This window comes from Ceratotherium simum, chromosome 9 (assembly GCF_057802395.1).
Source record: "Ceratotherium simum simum isolate JZ-2026a chromosome 9, ASM5780239v1, whole genome shotgun sequence".
NCBI lineage: Eukaryota > Metazoa > Chordata > Mammalia > Perissodactyla > Rhinocerotidae > Ceratotherium > Ceratotherium simum.
Window position 1 is genome coordinate 39,231,757 of NC_141908.1, and position 18,534 is coordinate 39,250,290.

The 18,534-nt window shown below is 37.9% G+C and overlaps 1 protein-coding gene across 2 annotated transcripts in view; it reads right to left on the minus strand.

The window, feature by feature from the left end:
* The window catches only part of CCDC148 (coiled-coil domain containing 148), a 233,085-nt gene that overhangs the window by 43,034 nt on the left and 171,517 nt on the right, over positions 1-18,534 (minus strand). For both annotated transcript variants that reach the window (XM_087435234.1, XM_087435235.1), the window contains exon 12: positions 11,230-11,348. In XM_087435234.1, coding sequence (XP_087291360.1) covers positions 11,230-11,348 — 119 coding nt within the window. The remainder of the gene's footprint in view (positions 1-11,229; positions 11,349-18,534) is intronic.

Here is an 18,534-nt window from a genome sequence, read left to right on the forward strand (position 1 = left end):
TCTCCCAATCTATGGCTTTATACATCTTTCATTTAACCAGAGCTGCTAAATTTCTGCCTACCTAGCCCTGCAGCTTTATAAAATCTTTCTAAAGTTTATGCCTAAAAGGTCAGTATTTCACTACCTGAAAGTGTTTAGTAAAACTCCCTAGCTAAGGGATTAGCGATAAAGACATCAATAATACACAGAGTGGTCGCCTCCACTCCACTCACAAACACTATGTGGGGCCTTGGAAGACAGAGCATCCCTTTGCTGAGAAAGAACAGAAAATCATTTACCTCTACATATTGGTGTAAGTGTTGAATAAGATAAAGGTAATTCAATTTCAAAACAACCTAATGCCCAAAGAGAAACTTTCAAATATCTGTAGCACTAATTATGGACCAAGAGAAAAGTCTGTGTTCCTGGGGAAGAGAATATGAGATACCTGATTCTTGAAAAGACCATAGCACCAAGCTGTTGTATTTGGAATTATAGCATCTGTGGTCACTTCACTGACACATACATAGGAAAGAAAAATAATGATGGGCACTAAAAGAATGCAATAATGATCATTTTGCATTTAAATAAAAGTATTATGAAGGGTTTCTGAATAGTGCCTGCCCTCTACCACATACCTGCTGATATTTCATTTTATGTCCTAAACAAGTAACTGCAACAGACAGATCAACTTGGCATATAGTAGAAATCCAGTAGCTTTTTTAATGAGCAAAGATGTCTAAAATCAAAAGTCAAAGTTGTAAACAAAAAAGTCAAAGCAGCCCAAACTGCTAAATAAAAGACACTCTCCAATTGCCTGTAGTTTGGAAAGGACCACTGATCTGAAGCTAGACTTGCATACTTCAGGAGATAAATTGTCATCCAAGACCTCTAGAATGACCCTCAGCTGAGCCATCTCCGCCCAGCTGGCGCTCCGTCTGCCCACTGGCACAAGCTTGCTTGTTCATTTTCACATTAAAATGACTGTACATTGCTTTGTCCATAAATTTCTTCGCCTCCCTCTGTCAATCATGCTTGCTCAGCTATGATCCACTCAAGGACTATTACAATTACGTCCAAATAATCTGTGGATCCATGCCCCAATATACAAAAACACACACATGCACACACACGCACACACATGCCATAGATAGTTATGCTATACTGATGAGCAGGTTCTGAGCGCTGTTACTATTTTTAGAAAAAATTACCTCTATGAGCTGGAAGATGGCATGTGGGCTATCAGTGGGGTCTCTTTTAGTCTTTTAAATTAATGCTAATTTGTGAAATATTTCTAATATCATTTAAAAGATAAAACAGTCTTACTAAGAACTATATTTGTTGAATGCCTCACAGTGATCCTTGGTTGACATCATTTGGCACATCCACTTGGAATGGGGAATTGGTTGACAGGGATTTAATGAACAAGAGCATTCCCACTAATTTGGGGAAATCTCATGCTGAGAAGCAAAAACATAACAAATGTCTGTAAAGTTTCTGTTGAAGTCACTTTACTAAACATACTCTTTAAAAATCTCAAAGATTAGACTGTGAACCCACTTTAAATGCGCTTAATGTCTTCCAATACAACATACTGAATTTTGCATATTGTTAAGAAAGACATGGACAATAGAAACATCTGGTTTTACTTCTTAGAAAATGCAGTAACTGTCAATTCCCTGCTATTGGCAAGCACCCCAAAACACTCACTAGATTAACAAAGCCAATTCAGCTGGCTCTAGTTTCTTCCTTCCCAAACGGTCATCGCCATCTTAAACTTCAAATGTTTATTGTTTTACAGCATAGGAAAACTCTCTTCTTTTGGAAACAATAACTAAAAACTAGTGTTTGTTACTATAGAAAGCGATGCTTCCTCCATTAAATGCGCATATGCACGCGTGCACACAATACACACCATACACACAATACACATGCACATACACACACACATACACACCTGCTTGGAGAGAAACATGCAAGATTTTTGCTTGCAGAGGATTTCTAGAATTGATAAACTCCTCCATAAATATAAAGTTTCACCTATATGACTTCCCGAAACTATTTCAGTGAGGGTATAACATTGAGAAATTAGGGACACTTTACACAAAGCAGTAGTTTCTCAAGAATCCAGTAGATGATTTGGGGGCCCATACTTCAGAAAGTATGGAAAGAACTCTAGTACATTAGTTCTTTTTTTTTTTTTATAATTTTATTTATTTATTTTTTCCCCAAAGCCCTGGTAGATAGTTGTATGTCATAGTTGCACATCCTTCTAGTTGCTGTATGTGGGACGCGGCCTCAGCATGGCCGGAGAAGCGGTGGGTCGGTGCGCACCCGGGATCTGAACCCGGGCCGCCAGCAGCAGAGCGCGCGCACTTAACCGCTAAGCCACGGGGCCGGCCCAGTACATTAGTTCTCAAACTTCACTGCACTTCAGAATACCCTGAGGGTTTTCAAAAACTGTTGGGGCTGAAATCCCATCGCCAGAGATTCTGATTTAATTGGTCTGGGGCCTGGCCTGGGCATCAGGACTTTCGAATACTCCCCAGGTGATTCTACTGTAGCAAAGAGTGGAACCACTTCTCTAGTATTACATGAGCACTGACAGTGAAGTTCCTACAACCCATACCTTCCATATGTTGGTTGTGTCTAGCTTCATTCCGTTTTCTGGTTATAGAATGATATTCAGAGAAACTGCTTAGCCAAGTAAACCTGCTTTTAGAAATCTTTAAACTACCTTCTAGAGTACACAGTTTAAAAAAATTTAAAATACATTAAAATTATTACAAAGGAAGTAAATGGAAAAAGCAGGCTATTTATTAAATTACAAGGAACAGCAATGAATATAAGTAAGTGGAATGCCACAATTATATCCATCCTTGTAAAAACAATAATGGGCAAATGCAGAGGAAGGAGAGGATATGTCAGCTGCAAGAGAGCTGAACTTCAGAAAAGTTAGAGATTGAACATTTAACAGGAATTTATAAGATGTCACAATGACAAGGGGAGAGAGGCCCTGTGTCTGGAAGGGTGATTTAATCTCTGCTTGTTTACTCTGCAACTTTCAATGGTAATGGGAAGCAATGATGCTAAGGAAAGATTAAAAAATGAGATATGACCATTACATGTCCTTGCTTTCTACTCCTGCCTGTGTATATCTAACATAAAGAATACTCAGGAAAGAAAGTTTTTGGAGACAATACAAATATGTTTAAAATTATGTGAAAACAAAAGGAACATAAACGTCATAGAACCATCGCAGCTTACAGAGCTACACCCTGCAGTGACCAGGGCTGTGGCACTGGCCCGAGTAGGAAGGCCATGGGGAACAGGACATTCAGAGCCCTGCTTGAAAGAAAGAACAAACCATGGTATGCAAAAGAAGAGAGAGCTTAGCTTCCAGTGGTGGGTGGGAAAAGAAGGCTTTGGGGAAAGCCAGTGGGTCAAATAACAATGAGGTGGGATGGCTAGAAAAGGACCTGGAGTGTAGAATTAGAGAAAATAGATAATACAAGGTATAAACATTGTGGCAAAAAATAAAAGAGAAGTGTATGCTTATGTCTATTTTGAAGACTGCTATTTCTGTCACCTGCAAAGGGTATGTCTGTTTAATACTCTTGTATTTAGATTAGTATATTCGCTTCTATACATTTCACATTACTTTCCACTTTGCCCACCAATTTGAAACCCACAGCTAAATCACCAAAGAAAATGGAAAAGTATGCCTTATTTATTATTTTTAAAACTGCTATGGGTTTTTTCTTACCATCAGAAATGTATGCTCATAGTGGAAATTTTGGAAAATACAGAAATATAAAGAAGAAAATAAAAACTATCCCTCTTTTCATCACCTGGAGACAAAAACTGTTATCATAGAGGTCTGTTTCTTTCTAGATTTTTTCTTTATATAGATATTACAGAAACAATGGTTTGAAAATATTAACTTCATCTATTTTCTTTCTCCTGGGAATCATGTTTCCCTTTGGCCATTCCACTGGTATGGAAAAGAGAAGTAGGTGAAGTTTTCGGATACCAGCTCCATCACTTTCTGATGATCGGGGGCTTAGTAGAAATACTGAGATAGCTATGGGAGAATCCAAGAACATGGGGCTAGTTCCCTACTCTCCTGGTATAAAATGCCTCCCAGGGAAGCCCTGCAATTAGCATGGCATCCTGTGCAGCATGACATAGGAACAGAGGGAGGTGTTTAGAGATCGCATGAGAAAATATTTGTTTCTCACGGCTTGTACAAGATCTCATTGGAAGCACAAGCCACGTGGTGGGAAAACTAGCAGTGGCAAGACCTGGAGGAGGGGACCTTGGGACCAGAGGCAATGGCAGGGTGTGTGGTCAGCAGCAGCATACATTGGCCTGCACCCTAAGGCTAAGTGGGTCCAGTTATGTTACTAGCAGGTTGCATAAGGACCAAGTCCCATTTCCAGAGACAAGAGATACTAAGGACATCCTGGCAAGGTAGTGAAGACATTGAAAGATGCAAGATGATGAAAAAGTCAAGGTTCAAAATTTGTATATAAAATATGATATCGACTCTATAAGGGAGTCAGAATCTGAAGGTAGACCAGCCACTCAACCCTCCATCGCCAGGAGGCTGCTAAGACTTACTGTACACTTCCACGGGCCAATACAGTATCCATTAACCACATGAGGTTATTCTGCACTTGAAGTGTGACTAGTCCAAATTGAAATGTGCTGAAAGGGTAAAATATACAGCAGATTTCAAAGACGTCTATGAAAAACAGAGTGTAAAATATTTCGTTAATAATTTTTATATTGATAGCGTATTGAAATGATAATGTTTTTGGATATATTGGGTTAAATAAATTGATTATTAAAGTCAATTCCACATGCCACTTTTTACATCTTTAAATGTGGCTACTAGAAAATGTAAAATTGCATATGCGATTTACATAATATTTCTATTAGATAGCACTGCCCTGTACCCTGGGGAGGGGGAGGGATGAGGTGAAATTGTGGAGGGTAATTAGGACCCTGAGGGGCATCAGAACCTGCAGGTTGAACAGCCATCCCACCCTTCCATTGGAGGAGATTGTCTGATCTCTGGCAGAGAGATTGGAGTTTGTACTTTACCCCACCAAAGAGGTAGAGATCAGCTGAAATGAGACCATTTTGAAATGAAAGAGCTTAAGACCCTGCAGGAAGGGGGCTAATAAAGAAGTTGAGATCAATTACTATTTTTCACACATTTGGGAGTGCTGTGAGTCAATATTTGACCTTAGTGCAAATTAAAGTCTTTTATAGAATTGATATCATACTTTATATAAATTTTGAACCCCCCTTTCTTTTTTTACTATTCTGCATACATTAATACTAATCTCCCACCAACAGGAAAAAAAACTATATTGCCTTGCAAAACAGATTTAAAAAGCAATGCTGAAGTGGAATACTATTCAACAATAAAAAGGAAAAAACTAAGGATATGTGCTACAACATGAATGAGCCTCATAAAACATTATCCTAAGGGAAAGAACCCAGATGCGTTACATTTATATACAATGTCCAGAAAAGGCAAATCTATTGAGACAGAACGAGGTCGCTAGTCGTTTGGGACTGGGAGTGGGATCTGGAATTAACGCAAATGGGCATGAGAGATCTTTTTGGGGTGGTGTTAATGATCTAAAACTCGATCATAGCAATGGTTGTACAACTATATAAATTTCCTAAAAATCATTTAATTGTACACTTAAAACAGAGGAATTTATGATATACGCTATTCTTCAATTAAGGGTTTTTTTTAAAGTTTAACATATTAGTGTCTTCCCATAAATCATGCTGAATTTTTGCACATTTTTATGAAAAGACATGGAAAGTAGAGAAGTAGAAGAAATTGAAAACTATCAGCAATCTTGCCTTTGCCAAGCAGCCCAATATCTACCAATTTATTGTTATAATATCAAAAATAAAATGTAAACTATTTAGAAATTAGATAATAAAAACATACTTTAAATCTTGTAGAATGTGGCCAAACATGTAAAGGAAAAAAAAAATTACAGTCAAATGAATTTACTAGAAAATAAAAGAGATTGAAAACAAAATAACTGAAGCTTTCTACCCAAGAGGACAGAAAAAGCTCAATGATATCCAGGATCATGCTTCTTTCTCTGCCTTTCCCCAAACTCCATCCCCAATGAAATGAGTCATCATTTTTGACTTAATCTAAATACTTCATAACATCTGTCACCTCTGCATCCACACTGCCATTTCCTAGTTCAGACACTTTTCCTCACATGGCTACTAAAGAAAATTTATAATCAGCTTCTTGGTCACCACTTTCTGCTTATTCCAAAATAATTTCCAAGCCTTTACCAGGAAAAAAACTATGAAATCTTCTAAAGAACCTAAGAGTAGACTTGAACTGGAGAACTATTCCAAAAGCATGATCCTAGATTGGAGATTAAATTGGGTATATATGTCAGCTCTCCTTAACAAAATTTTAATGCAAAAAAATCAACAGAGTTCTTTAAATGAAATCTGACATAAGAATAACTAAGATATTTTTGAAAAGAACAATGAGTGAACACTTGTTCTATCAGATAGCAAAACAGAATAATTAAAGCAGCATGTTATCGATGTAGAAATATAAATATAGATCAGTTTTTATTTAATCTAATCAAGAGGCCATATGGACAGAAAAGCATAATTGGAAGTGTAATACATAATAAAGGTGGCATTTCAAATCAGTGGGTAAGGATGAATCATTAAATAATTAGTGTTGAGATAGTTGGCTATCCATTTAGACCAAAAAATGAAAGTCAGACACTTAGCTCATATCATTCATAAAAATAAATTCCAGATGGCTAAATGTTAGAAAAAACATGGATAATATATAGTATTTTAAAAGAATTAGGCAGGTCTATTTGCAGGGACATCATGTATCATTTTGAAGTTTGTGCTTTGCAAAAGTAACACACGACCAGGAGTATAAATGGGGAATGACATCCAGTTTTGCCTCTGCTTGTATGTCGTGTGTCATAGTTCAGAAGGCGAGTCTTATCTTTTCCTAATTTGTCTACTTCCAGGGGGGGCTCTATGCACTTTGCCACTGGAAGGGGACACCTTTTCTAATTGACACAAAAACCTCATATGCTAGCAGCAACCAATAAATAGTAGTTAATAGTAAACAGGTAATTTGTCCATATATAAATGCTTTTTTTACACAAATCGTTGCTATAAACTGAATGTACCCCTCCAAAATTCATATGTTGAAGTCCTAAGCCCCAGTGTGACGGTATTTGGAGATGAGGCCTTTGGGAAATAATTAGGTTTAGATGAGGTCATGAAGGTAGAGCTCTCATGAGGAGATTAGTGCCCTTATAAGAAGAGACACCAGAGAACTTGCTGTCTCTCTCTTTACAACTTATGGACACAAAGCGAGAAAGCAGCTGTCTATAAGCCAAGAAGAGACTTCTCACCAGAAACCGACCATGCTGGCACCTTGATCTTGGACTTCTACCCTCGAGAACTGTGAGAAAATAAATTTCTGTGTTTAAGCCACTAATCTATGGTATTTTCTTACGGCAGCCAGAGCTAATATAATGGTATTACATTGTAAAATGCATTTTTTGTTGTTGTTCTTCTTCCATTCGTTATTCATGCGGGTACATATAGACAGTTTGTATGTATGTGTATTAAACAACTGATAACAGAAAAGACTTCTAGAGAAGAGATTGCATGAGGGTAGTGATCAAGGGGTACGTTTGCTTTAATCTTAATGTTGTATTTTTTATAATAATGACCTCATTAGTGCATGTTTTATTTAAAATATTTTAAACACTTAAATATTTTGAGAAAAAATTATGTTAGAAGGTGTCTCATGCTTTAAAAACTCAAAAGTGATAGTAATCACCTATATTTAATGAATTTTACTATGTTTCGGGCAGTGTGTTACATTCAATATCTCATTTAATCCTTGTGACAATCCTATGAGGCAGATACTATTTATGTCCTCATTGTATGGATGAAGAAACTGAAGCACAGAGAAGTTAAATAACTTACCCCAAGGTCACACAGCTGTAAAGGATAGAACCAGGATCCTATGTCGACAACCTGATCCTAGAGCCTTTCCTCCTAACCTCTATGGCATGTTGAGAAATGAAAATTGGGCATTAGGAAATTAGGAGGGTAGTGGAATCTTTGGCAAAAGCAATTTCAAGAAAGTGATGAAGGCAAAAGACAAATTGTAATAGACTGAGAAGGGAAATACAATTAATAAATAAAATGAACTGCCATACCTTTTTATTTTGTTGAACCACATGAAATTGCTAAACTTAACCATTTTTGACCTGAAAAAATGAAATTTTTTGATGGTTCAAACTAATATATGTGCTAATTTATGACCATTGTTTTCAAGAAACTTAATCTTAGAATTAAAAAATAGAAAAAGGAAATAAACAACAGAAGTTTTCAAACCCTCAAGGCTGTGTGTGTGTTTTTAACGGATCTGGAAACTGTTTCAAGCCTTTTTATTCTGACATGAGAAAAATGTGCCTACAGTTAAAATATCAAACATGTAGATTTGTGAATTGTGTTTCAGTAGCAGAGAAAAAGGTTTTAACCAATCAACCAAATTTCTTAGTGTCAAGATAGTTACAAAAGAACACAACTGGTTCTTGTCAGAAGCAAAAACTACTAGCAATTTTTACATGTTGAAATCCTCTCCCTAAAGCACAGAATGAGGACTATGCTTTTATCTACAACATTATCCAAAATTTCCTGAGAATTATTTCCTGATATCTTATCCTGATATTTTAACAGCCTTCCTCACTGATTTCCCACTGGCATGCAAGCATTGGATTCATAATTATCTGAATCTACAATATTTCACATGAGTTGAACATACAGATCACAGACCCTTAGAAGTTGATAGCTCACTCAGCCCTCAGAAGGTATCTAGTTCAGTTCTATAGAGGACAAAACAGAGCCTTGTCCAGGTTAAATGAATGACTTTCCCCAGGTCACACACTATTCATAGAAGACTTAAGCCTAAAATCTTGGTCTCCTGGTTCCTAGTGCTTAGAACTCTTTTCACTATATTATAATATGCCTATTTTTTTCCTGTTATGTAATGCAGATTAATCTGATTTTCCTTTTCATCTTTTCCACTGGAGTTCTGAGTCAGCTGATCTTAATAATTATTGGGACAGGAAGAAAAGACTGAAATGGCTCTGTAATCAAAGAAACCACCTGGTTATGAGGGGAGATTCTATTAGAAGAATGTCTCCTAGACACTGGGACCTCGCGTCTGTTTGCTGTTTCCCACCCCCTTTAATTCCTGGTGCTCTCTTTTGTTTCCCCAGCAGAGTTTTAGACTTTCATCCCCCACCTGTGTTACCCTTTAGTATTTAACCGTGTGTGGGTTTTCGTCTCAGACCCATGGCATGGCCTGCCTTCTGGAATCCACTTATATCTTGGTTTGTGCTTGTTGAACTGGTTTCTCATTGGCTTTTTCACCTCTTAGCCTTGAGCCCTGGCTTTGCTATATTCTCAGTTTTCTCCATAATAGATTAAACATAACTCTAAAATCCTGAGATACCTAGAAAATAATGTGAATTTTATCTAGAAAATCCTTAGGAATTGCCTGGCATCTCTGTGGAACTCCAGAGTCATTCTGCAGGCTTGGTGACTAGAGTTTGAGATACTGGCCCATGGATCACAAAGGAAGCTTCCTAGATACAAGTGAACCCTGTTGTATAAAATGGTATGTACTCCAAAGCTATGTATAAGTCTAAGAGGCAATTTTTTTAATAGACTTTATTTTTTACAGCAGTTTTATGTTCACAGCAAAATTGAGTGGAAAGTACAAAGAGTTCTGGGAAATTTTTTTACATTGACTAACTGTAAGGGAAACATTATGATTTATGTTATGAAATGAAAGATTTAGCCTTAATTTATCTTTTGTGAAAATCCATTCAGGAGCTAGCTAAACTAGATAACTATGCCAGTTACCAACGTATTGTCTCTCAGCTCCAAATCCACCCTTCATTGTCTGCTCTATGAAAATGGAGATGGACCCTGTAACTATTTCTCCCTTGCAGCTGGCACAATGTTAAGCTATGTTAGAAAAGGGTGCTGGAGGGATGCTGAAGAAGAAAGGGGCTTTCCTTCCTGGTTCCAGTGTATACTCCCTCTTGCTCCTGCTATGTGGCTGCCAGCAGCATGTGTGGGGGACACCCAGTGGTGCCTGTGCCCATGGAGTTCCAATGGTACCCCATGGTCAGTTTCTCATCAAATTTCAGAGGCACTCTTATGGTTAGATTCCCACTGAATCTTGCAAGCATCCCAATAGTTGACTTCCAGCTTTAGCCTCCTGCACCCAAACAGGGTGTTTCCTGCTTGCCCAGTGACTGTGGAAAATATTGTGGTTGAGTCCATCCCAGAACCTCTCCACCATGTAGCAGGCCACAACTACACCTTCTTTACCGAGGTCTGAATCTCAACCATGGTGGGGGGGGTCCCACTTCCAAACTTGTTACTTCCATGGGAACCCCCCTGCAGCCCTGGGGTAGTCTTGAAAGTTCTCTTTATCCCTTTATATAACAAAGAAGTTTTGTTAAAATTAATAATTCTGTATTTTAAACTTTCCCTATTCAAATTACTTTGTTGTCTCTGTCTCCTCACTGACCCTGATTGATACAGTAACCTTGGAAAAATAAATCTAATTTCTCAGTGTACTCAGCGTACTCATTCATAAAATGAGAAGACCAGGTTAGTTGATCTCAAATGTCCTTTCCAGCTCTACAGTTACATTATTCTAGGAAATTCAGGTTTTTTCCTATAAAGGGTACATCTTAAATATACTAGAATGAATATCATACGACACAGTATAATTGTGTATTGTCTTCCCTAGCCTCAATCATAGTAAATGAATCTCCCTTCTTATCTGAATAATAGTTTCCTCCTTCTGGGTCAAAATATTAAGTCACAGCAGCCAGTATCATTTCATGCACACAGTGGGCAATCAGATACTGTGAAATCCTCTATGAGGGTTTTAACTAGAAAGCTATCTAAGGAACAAAATGGAAAACTAGAGATTCATATATGAATATCCATTTAAAATGTATTATAAGTATCATTTTACTCATTTGTGAATATAAATATTGGAAAGATACATTAAGTATGGAAAATTCTCCCTCTGATATTGTTTATCCCAACACATTACAGAAGACCCCATTCACCACCTCCACTAACACACAATTTAAATTTTTCTTTTACCTTTCTCTGTCTTTTACTGACTGTTCGGCCATTAATTTCTTCAGTTCTTCTAGACGCCAAAGATCTCTCATTTCCATTTCTTGCCACTTCTGTTCTTTTTTAGCCCAGTATTTCCTTATCTATTGTATAAACATTACATAAAATTTAAATTAACAACAGATATGTAAAAACGAGGAGAAAGTTATAACAACATTATCCGTCGGTTCATATGGCAAGATGGAATTTAAATGGTACTTCATCTTTTTTGTTTCTTAGATCTGCCTACAATGTATTGGCAACAGATAAAATAAATTAAAACATGAAGGTACATGTCCTGAGAAACTGCATGGTTTAACAATTTCTGAGATGGAAATGTAACTTGTGCTGAGACTTAAGGTTCTAATCTATGGCTAAAATAATCAACTTTCAGGGAACCACAATAAAAGCATGTTATTGTCTCTAAAGTATATGATCTACCTGTTACTCAGGAATATTTTTATCCTCTTATGGTAATGCAGCCTTTAACAAATATAGCATTAAGCCTATTTTTACTTTAAAAGCATGAGTTTATTTATGCTAATGGACAGCAGGATGTTGAAAGCTTTATGCTTCTGAGGAAGTGGCAGGAGATAGTTGGGAGGAAGGAGGAAAGGAAAAAATTGGCAGGGTTGTGATATACAGTAGTTCTGACTTATGTGGTAAAATAAAGGACAAATTTATCAAGCTCAAAAAGAGAGCATTGTTCTTACTAGGCCTATTTTACCTCCCTTCTCTGGAAATGGAGGCAGAATGAGAAAACCAGAAGTACACATATGCTATTTTCAGGGGGCTGAAGCCATTTTTTAGGGTTCCCCTAGTGATGGGGCAGTTGAAGTTAATGTTTATTTGACAGAGGCCCATGCAGCCACTCTGGCCTGCCATGTTGTGTCTAGGTTAAGAGACTGGATCTTGCTGGTAAGAAACAGAGTACCTCAATGGTGAGCAATAGTGAGTGACTGCCAGCAAAGGGTCTGTTGTAGAGGATGGGTTAGCCTCACCCTTGATGTGGCATTTTGTCTTTTGAGAAGTGAGTATGAAAAGCCAGGTGGTTTCTGGACTTGCCCTAGCAACACGGTCTCTGATCCCTGGGAGAACCAAAAGGAGCATCCCAAGCACCATGGCCACGGCCATAGCAACTCTGCAGTAGGCCCTGCAACACTAGCAGCCACAATAGTGACATCCACTCAATGCTTAGTGAACAACTGGATGAGCTCAAGGTAATATGATTCCACTCCAGAAGTGACTTAGATCTGAATTTAGGGGAAACAGAGATGAAGCTAGAAAGGTAGCAGCACCAAAGATGGAGAGTGAAAGGAAGGGAAGGAGAGGGAGAGAAAGGAAACCCTGACCGATAAGGTGTATTTCAGAGCCCTAACTGATAAATGCCAGGACATTCTACTAGTGCCAGGTATGGAAATGTTAACAATGATTAGGTTATCTCCCTCTGGGGTTTATAAATGATCTTTATTTTATTCTTTATACTTTTCTGTGTTGTCCTATTTTTTGCAATGAATATATATTTCTTTCATAATCAGAGAAAACTGATTACTTCTAAACTAAATTTTGAAAAAGAACAGATATTGGATTAAAGAGCATTTTTCTCTGGGTTCCAACAGACCAACTATGGTCGCTTACTCCCAGTGTTGGCCTTGGAGGGAAGCCAGTGGTCCTTTTGCTGACAATGCCTTGACTACAAGTGGACCAGCCCCAGGCTGCTGGTATCCTCACATTGCTGACAACATTTGGTGCACTATCCTATGCAGGCCCTAGAAGTATGTCACACCTGAGGCTTTTTGGCATCTCAGGACCAATTATTTCCATCCTTGACTCTCTGGTATCTTCAGCCATTGCTGCAGCATGGGCATCTCCCTCTCTCGCTCTCATGATTTACTCCTTCCCAGTGCTTTCTACTGGGCCCTCTGAAACCTCTGTGTCCTCATACACAAAATCCCCTACATCTTCAACACTCAGAACACTACTTCACTGTTTTGACCGAAATTCTCTTAAATGAAAGTTGCTCATCTTCTGATGCCCTATGGGCCAGGGGCTGGGGAATGATTTGGGCATTTTCTTCCTTATTAATTGCTACTTTCAGACCATGATGACATCCTTCTCGTGTACAATGCCTTCTTCATTTGATGTTTACACTACCTGGCTATATCACCCTCTACCTGTCCTTATCACTGGCATATGTGGATTTCCAAGTCATTCTCAAATATTCACCAAGAATTCAGATATGTGAGTCACAGCCACACAGGAGTTGTCCAAAACAACTCATTCCACCTGCCTAGGCAACTTCAGCATCTCTCTGAACGCCCCTCCAACCGGCTAATCTCACAGTTCCATGACTTTCTCCTTTCCAGTGAGCCACTTCCTCCTGCAGGACTCTATTATCATCAAGAACAGTACCAATTCTGAAATCCAATTATAGCCATCAATTTTATGACCGAACCTACCCCCTCGCTCCCCATCGTCCTTTGTGTTCTGGTCGTATAATTTTAATCCTCTAGTACAGCCCTCCTCACAAGGCTTTGTTAATTAGTATATTTATTTCTCTCCACCACTAGACTACAGAAACTGTGATTTATTTATCTTGGCACTTCCAACAGCAACTAAAGTATCTTGAACATAGTATAGACTTAATAAACATTTGATTGATGAATGAATTCCACAACTGTAGAGACTGGTACCAAATTTATGGTTTTAACTGAATATTCATTGACAATCAGCATTCCTTTTACGAATTCCTGGTCAATGCCTCTTAGCTTCTCATGGTGGTATTCCAAAACCTGTTCACTATGTTAAGCTCCATACCTGTCTCTACTTCACTATTATCTGAGGAAATGGAGACTCTAAAAGATATCTTCCTTGATGTCCTGCCCCTCAAAGGAAGAAGTGTCTTTCCTTCTGTCCAAGACGTACCCCTCCCCTGGGCTCCAGATCCTATTCCCCAATTCCATCTTCTCCATTACCTTACTCCATCATCTACCCCTCTCCACCCTGTACCTTCAACTCTTGGTCTTTGCTGCTTCCTTCTCCTCACATGGAAATATACACAAATCTCACTCATTAACAAAAATTTAAAGGGACTTGCTTTAGATCCCCAAGACTATAGCGTCACACCCTTCATTGTTCCATTTTCAGTCAAGTATCTCAGAATACTTACTGTTCTCCAATTTCACATCTCCTATTTGACTCCTCACCCATGACAGTCCTACTTCTGCCTTCCATTCCAAATTCACTGCTCTCACCAGTGACTTCCAAATGATCAAACCAAACAATTCTTTTCAACCTTTATTTTACTTAATGTCTCTGTGTATTTGATTCTTTATTGACCCTTACCTATAATCTTAAGACATTATTGGCTTTGGAATTCATTTATTCAACAAATGTTTATTGAGCATGTGCTTTAAACCAGATACATTGCTATGTACTTGGGATATGGTGTTTAAAGAGAAAAAAGGCCTCTGCCTCATGAAACTGGGACTTTCTAAAAAGAGAGAGTTAATAAACAAGTAAAGGAATGAACAGAATATTACATGTTAAGTTCTAAGAATGAAATATGTATGGTGATGGTGATGATTTAGAAAGATTGGGGTAGAACTATTAGAAGGCACATTTTTTTAATTACATCTGGATCAAAACTTGAAAGATGACAGTGAGACAATCCTGGGAAGAGATGAAGGGAGATCACTGCAGGAAGTGGGAGCTTTAGGTAAAATGACATTGAGTGGGAAAGACCTTGCACATGTTCGGAATTGGGAGGAAGCCAGTGCAGCTGGAGCAGGTGGTGTGAGTTAAGACTGAGGTAAGACTGGCAAGCTAGACGGGGGCTAGATGAATAGGCAAAGATTTAGTTCTAGAACGAAGGAAAAGCTATTAAAGAGTTTAAAGCAAGGAGTAACATGATCTGACTTACATTTTTAAAAGATAGCTCTAGCTATTGAGTGAAGAATGGATAGTAAAGGAGCAAAGGAGAAACAAGGAGACCAGATAGAAGAATAAGGCAAAAATGATCACATGGACTCAGGAAATGAAGCAAACTGTTCAGATCTGAGATGTGCTTTTGAGTGGAGTCAGAGTGGTCATTAAGAGATTAGATATGGAGGTTGAAGGGAAAAAGAATCTAGAAGGATTTCTGGGTTTTTGCTAGAGCAACTAGTTGGATGATGGTACCATAACTGAGATGATTGGAAGATTAACAGATTTGGAAAAGAAAGACAATGGAGCTCAGTATTGAACATTAAACAGTTGACGTGACTGTAAGAGCTTTAATGGAGAGTCCAAATAAACATCTAGTACAGATAGGTGGCTCAAGGGAGAAGTCAGGGATGGAGGTCTAAATTAAGGAGATATCCACTGAAAATGGCTATGATTAGCAAGACAAGAAATAACAAGATGTGGAGAGGATGTGGAGAAAAGTGAAACTTTACACTGCTGGTGTGAATGTAAACTGGTGCAGCCACTGTGGAAAATAGTATGGAGATTCCTCAAAAAGTTAAGAATAGAACTACCATATGATCCAGCTAGTCTACTGTTGGGTATTTATCCAAAGAACATGAAAATACTAATTTGAAAAGATATTTGCACCCCTATGTTCATTGCAGCATTATTCATAATAGTCAAGGCTTGGAAACAAGCCAAGTACCCATCAATGGATGAATGGACAAAGAAGATGTGGTATATATACACGATGGAATACTACTCAGCCATAAAAAAGATGAAATCTTACCATTTGCAACACCATGGATGGACCTTGAGGGTATTATCCTAAGCAAAATAAGTCAGACAGAGAAAGCCAAATACCATACAATTTCACTCATAAATGGAAGATAAAAAATGACAACAAACAAATATATAGATACAGAGATTAAATTGGTGGTTACCAGAGGGGAAGGGGGCACAGGAGAGGGCGAAAGGAGTAAAACGGCACGTGTGTACAATAATGGATGGTAATGAGTCTTTGGGTTGTGAACATGATGTATCTTCTTCACAGAAATCAAAATATAATGATGTATACCTGAAATTTATATAATGTTATAAACCAATGTTACCTCAATAAAAATATAAGTAAACTTTTAAAAAAATATTTGTCAGGGCCAACCAGGTGGTGTAGTAGTTAAGTTTGCATGCTCTGATTTGGCAGCCCAGGGTTCACGGGTTCGGATCCCGGGCACGAACATATGCACCACTTATCAAGCCATGTTGTGGCAGGCGTCCCACATGTAAAAGTGGAGGAAGGTGGGCACGGATGTTAGCCCAAGGCCAATCTTCCTCAGTAAAAAAAAGGAAGATTGGCAACGGATGTTAACCCAGGGCTGATCTTCCTCACAAAAAAAAAAAAATGGTATTTGATGCCACAGGACTGGATGAGATCTCTTGGGTGAGAACATAAAGAGAAGAGAAGAGGGAAGGTGGCCACGCACTTTCATGCTTATCTGCCTTTTGCATAGTTTTCTGAACTAGCGTGACTTCATTTCCCTCCTCTATCTGTCAATTTCACTCTACCTTTAAGACCAGAACAAATGTCATCTCCTCCTTGAATCTTCCTCTGAATTCTCCAGGAAAAATATTAGCTCTATCCTTGGCACACCAATGACCCTTGATTAAGGTTTATTACTCTCCATTCTTTGTCCTACCTTGTATTCCTTGATTCTTTTTCATGAGGCTCTGCCACTGGATTGCTACTGACATATTTGGGCATTTACTACATGCCTGGCATGCTCTGCTCTGCCTTATTGTCTGCTAAATCCCTCATGTCCATCCTTTAAGACTCGATTTTAGCATTGCTTTCTCAGCCTTCCTCCGTCTCCCTCTCCTCCAGACATAGCTAGGTGTTATCTTCTAAGGCACTATTTATGTATCCTTAGCATGGCACTTTCCATACTGATCTGCATTATTCATCTTTGTATCCCTAGTACCTTGTATCATGTCTGACACATAATAAGGCTTAATTGATCATCATTAGGTGAATGGAACCTTCTTCTGGTCTCTCGTCCGAGAATAACAAAGATGTGGATGGGAACCAGGCCAGCAGTTTTATTTGCAGGATGGTAAAGTTTGAACTAAGCACTTCCCTAAGGGCAGTTCCATTCACTTTTCATCAATTAATAGGAGCAGGAAGTGTGTGTCGAGAATTATTGGCTTTGCAAGCCTCAAACTAAAGTTAAGTCTAAGGGTATGTAACTAGCCCTTTGGGACATTTGTTGAGACACAGATTTTAAACATACTGCTTTTTAGGCTTTTTGAGTGATCCTTATAACATTTCAATAATAGGGGAATCAGAAAGTTAGTGCAAGTGATAAGAGTTGAATTTAAATCTTGTCTCTTGTCTTCCAGATGAGGTTTCTAGAAAAAGTTTGCTTTTCTGAAAAACAAAACAGGCCCTCATTATCCCCTATCTCCTCTTACTATCTCTGATTTATATTAGATGTTCCTCTTTCATCATCCCACATCTTGTTCATTTTGGTAAAGTTAAGCCAATATAAGTGTAAATAAACTGAAGAAACTATTCTCTATATAGATTTATGAGCCAAAATAATACTGTGCTATCTTTTCAGAGAATTTAAGATCATTTTTATATCCCATCTTACTTTTGTAATCTTTCAAACAATTTGTTTACAATTAAAAACTCCTCTAGTAAACATAATGTTTATGATATTAGAGTACATCAGAGTTTAATTTTTAAAAACTTGGACTACTATTACACAGCCATTAAATTATATTTTTTTCACTCCTTCAGTCCAAGAATTACTGCAATTCAGCATGAAATAAGAATTTCATGTTTACACATAGAGCAGAAAGTTAGGACTAAAGCACTGTAGTCAGAAGACCGTTTGGTCCCTGATTTCAAGCAATCTGTGTCATGTTGAATCTAGGAACAAATAGACTTCTGTACCTTACTCCCAGGTTATTATTTCAAAGGCTTTAACAACTTATTCAGGAAGAGGTCATAATTATTAACCAGATACACACAAGATATGAAATATGAAGTTCCAGTTCCATGCCTCATAAACCACTGAGATAAAGCAATTTCTACTCCATTTTCTAGATTCTAATTTACTTAGCTAACTCCTCGCATCTTACCGATCTCTTTTCTACTTTTGGCCTGGAATATGGACCCCCACAAGAAAGTGATGCTGTTACATATAAAAACATAACAGAACCTCTTAATAGAAAAGTATTAGTTTTTTTATTTTAAATTTTTTCCATTTGTTTTATTTAGATCAGCCTGTATCACATAAAATCCCCCCCAGTTAGAGTATGACTCTTCTTTCCACACAATTT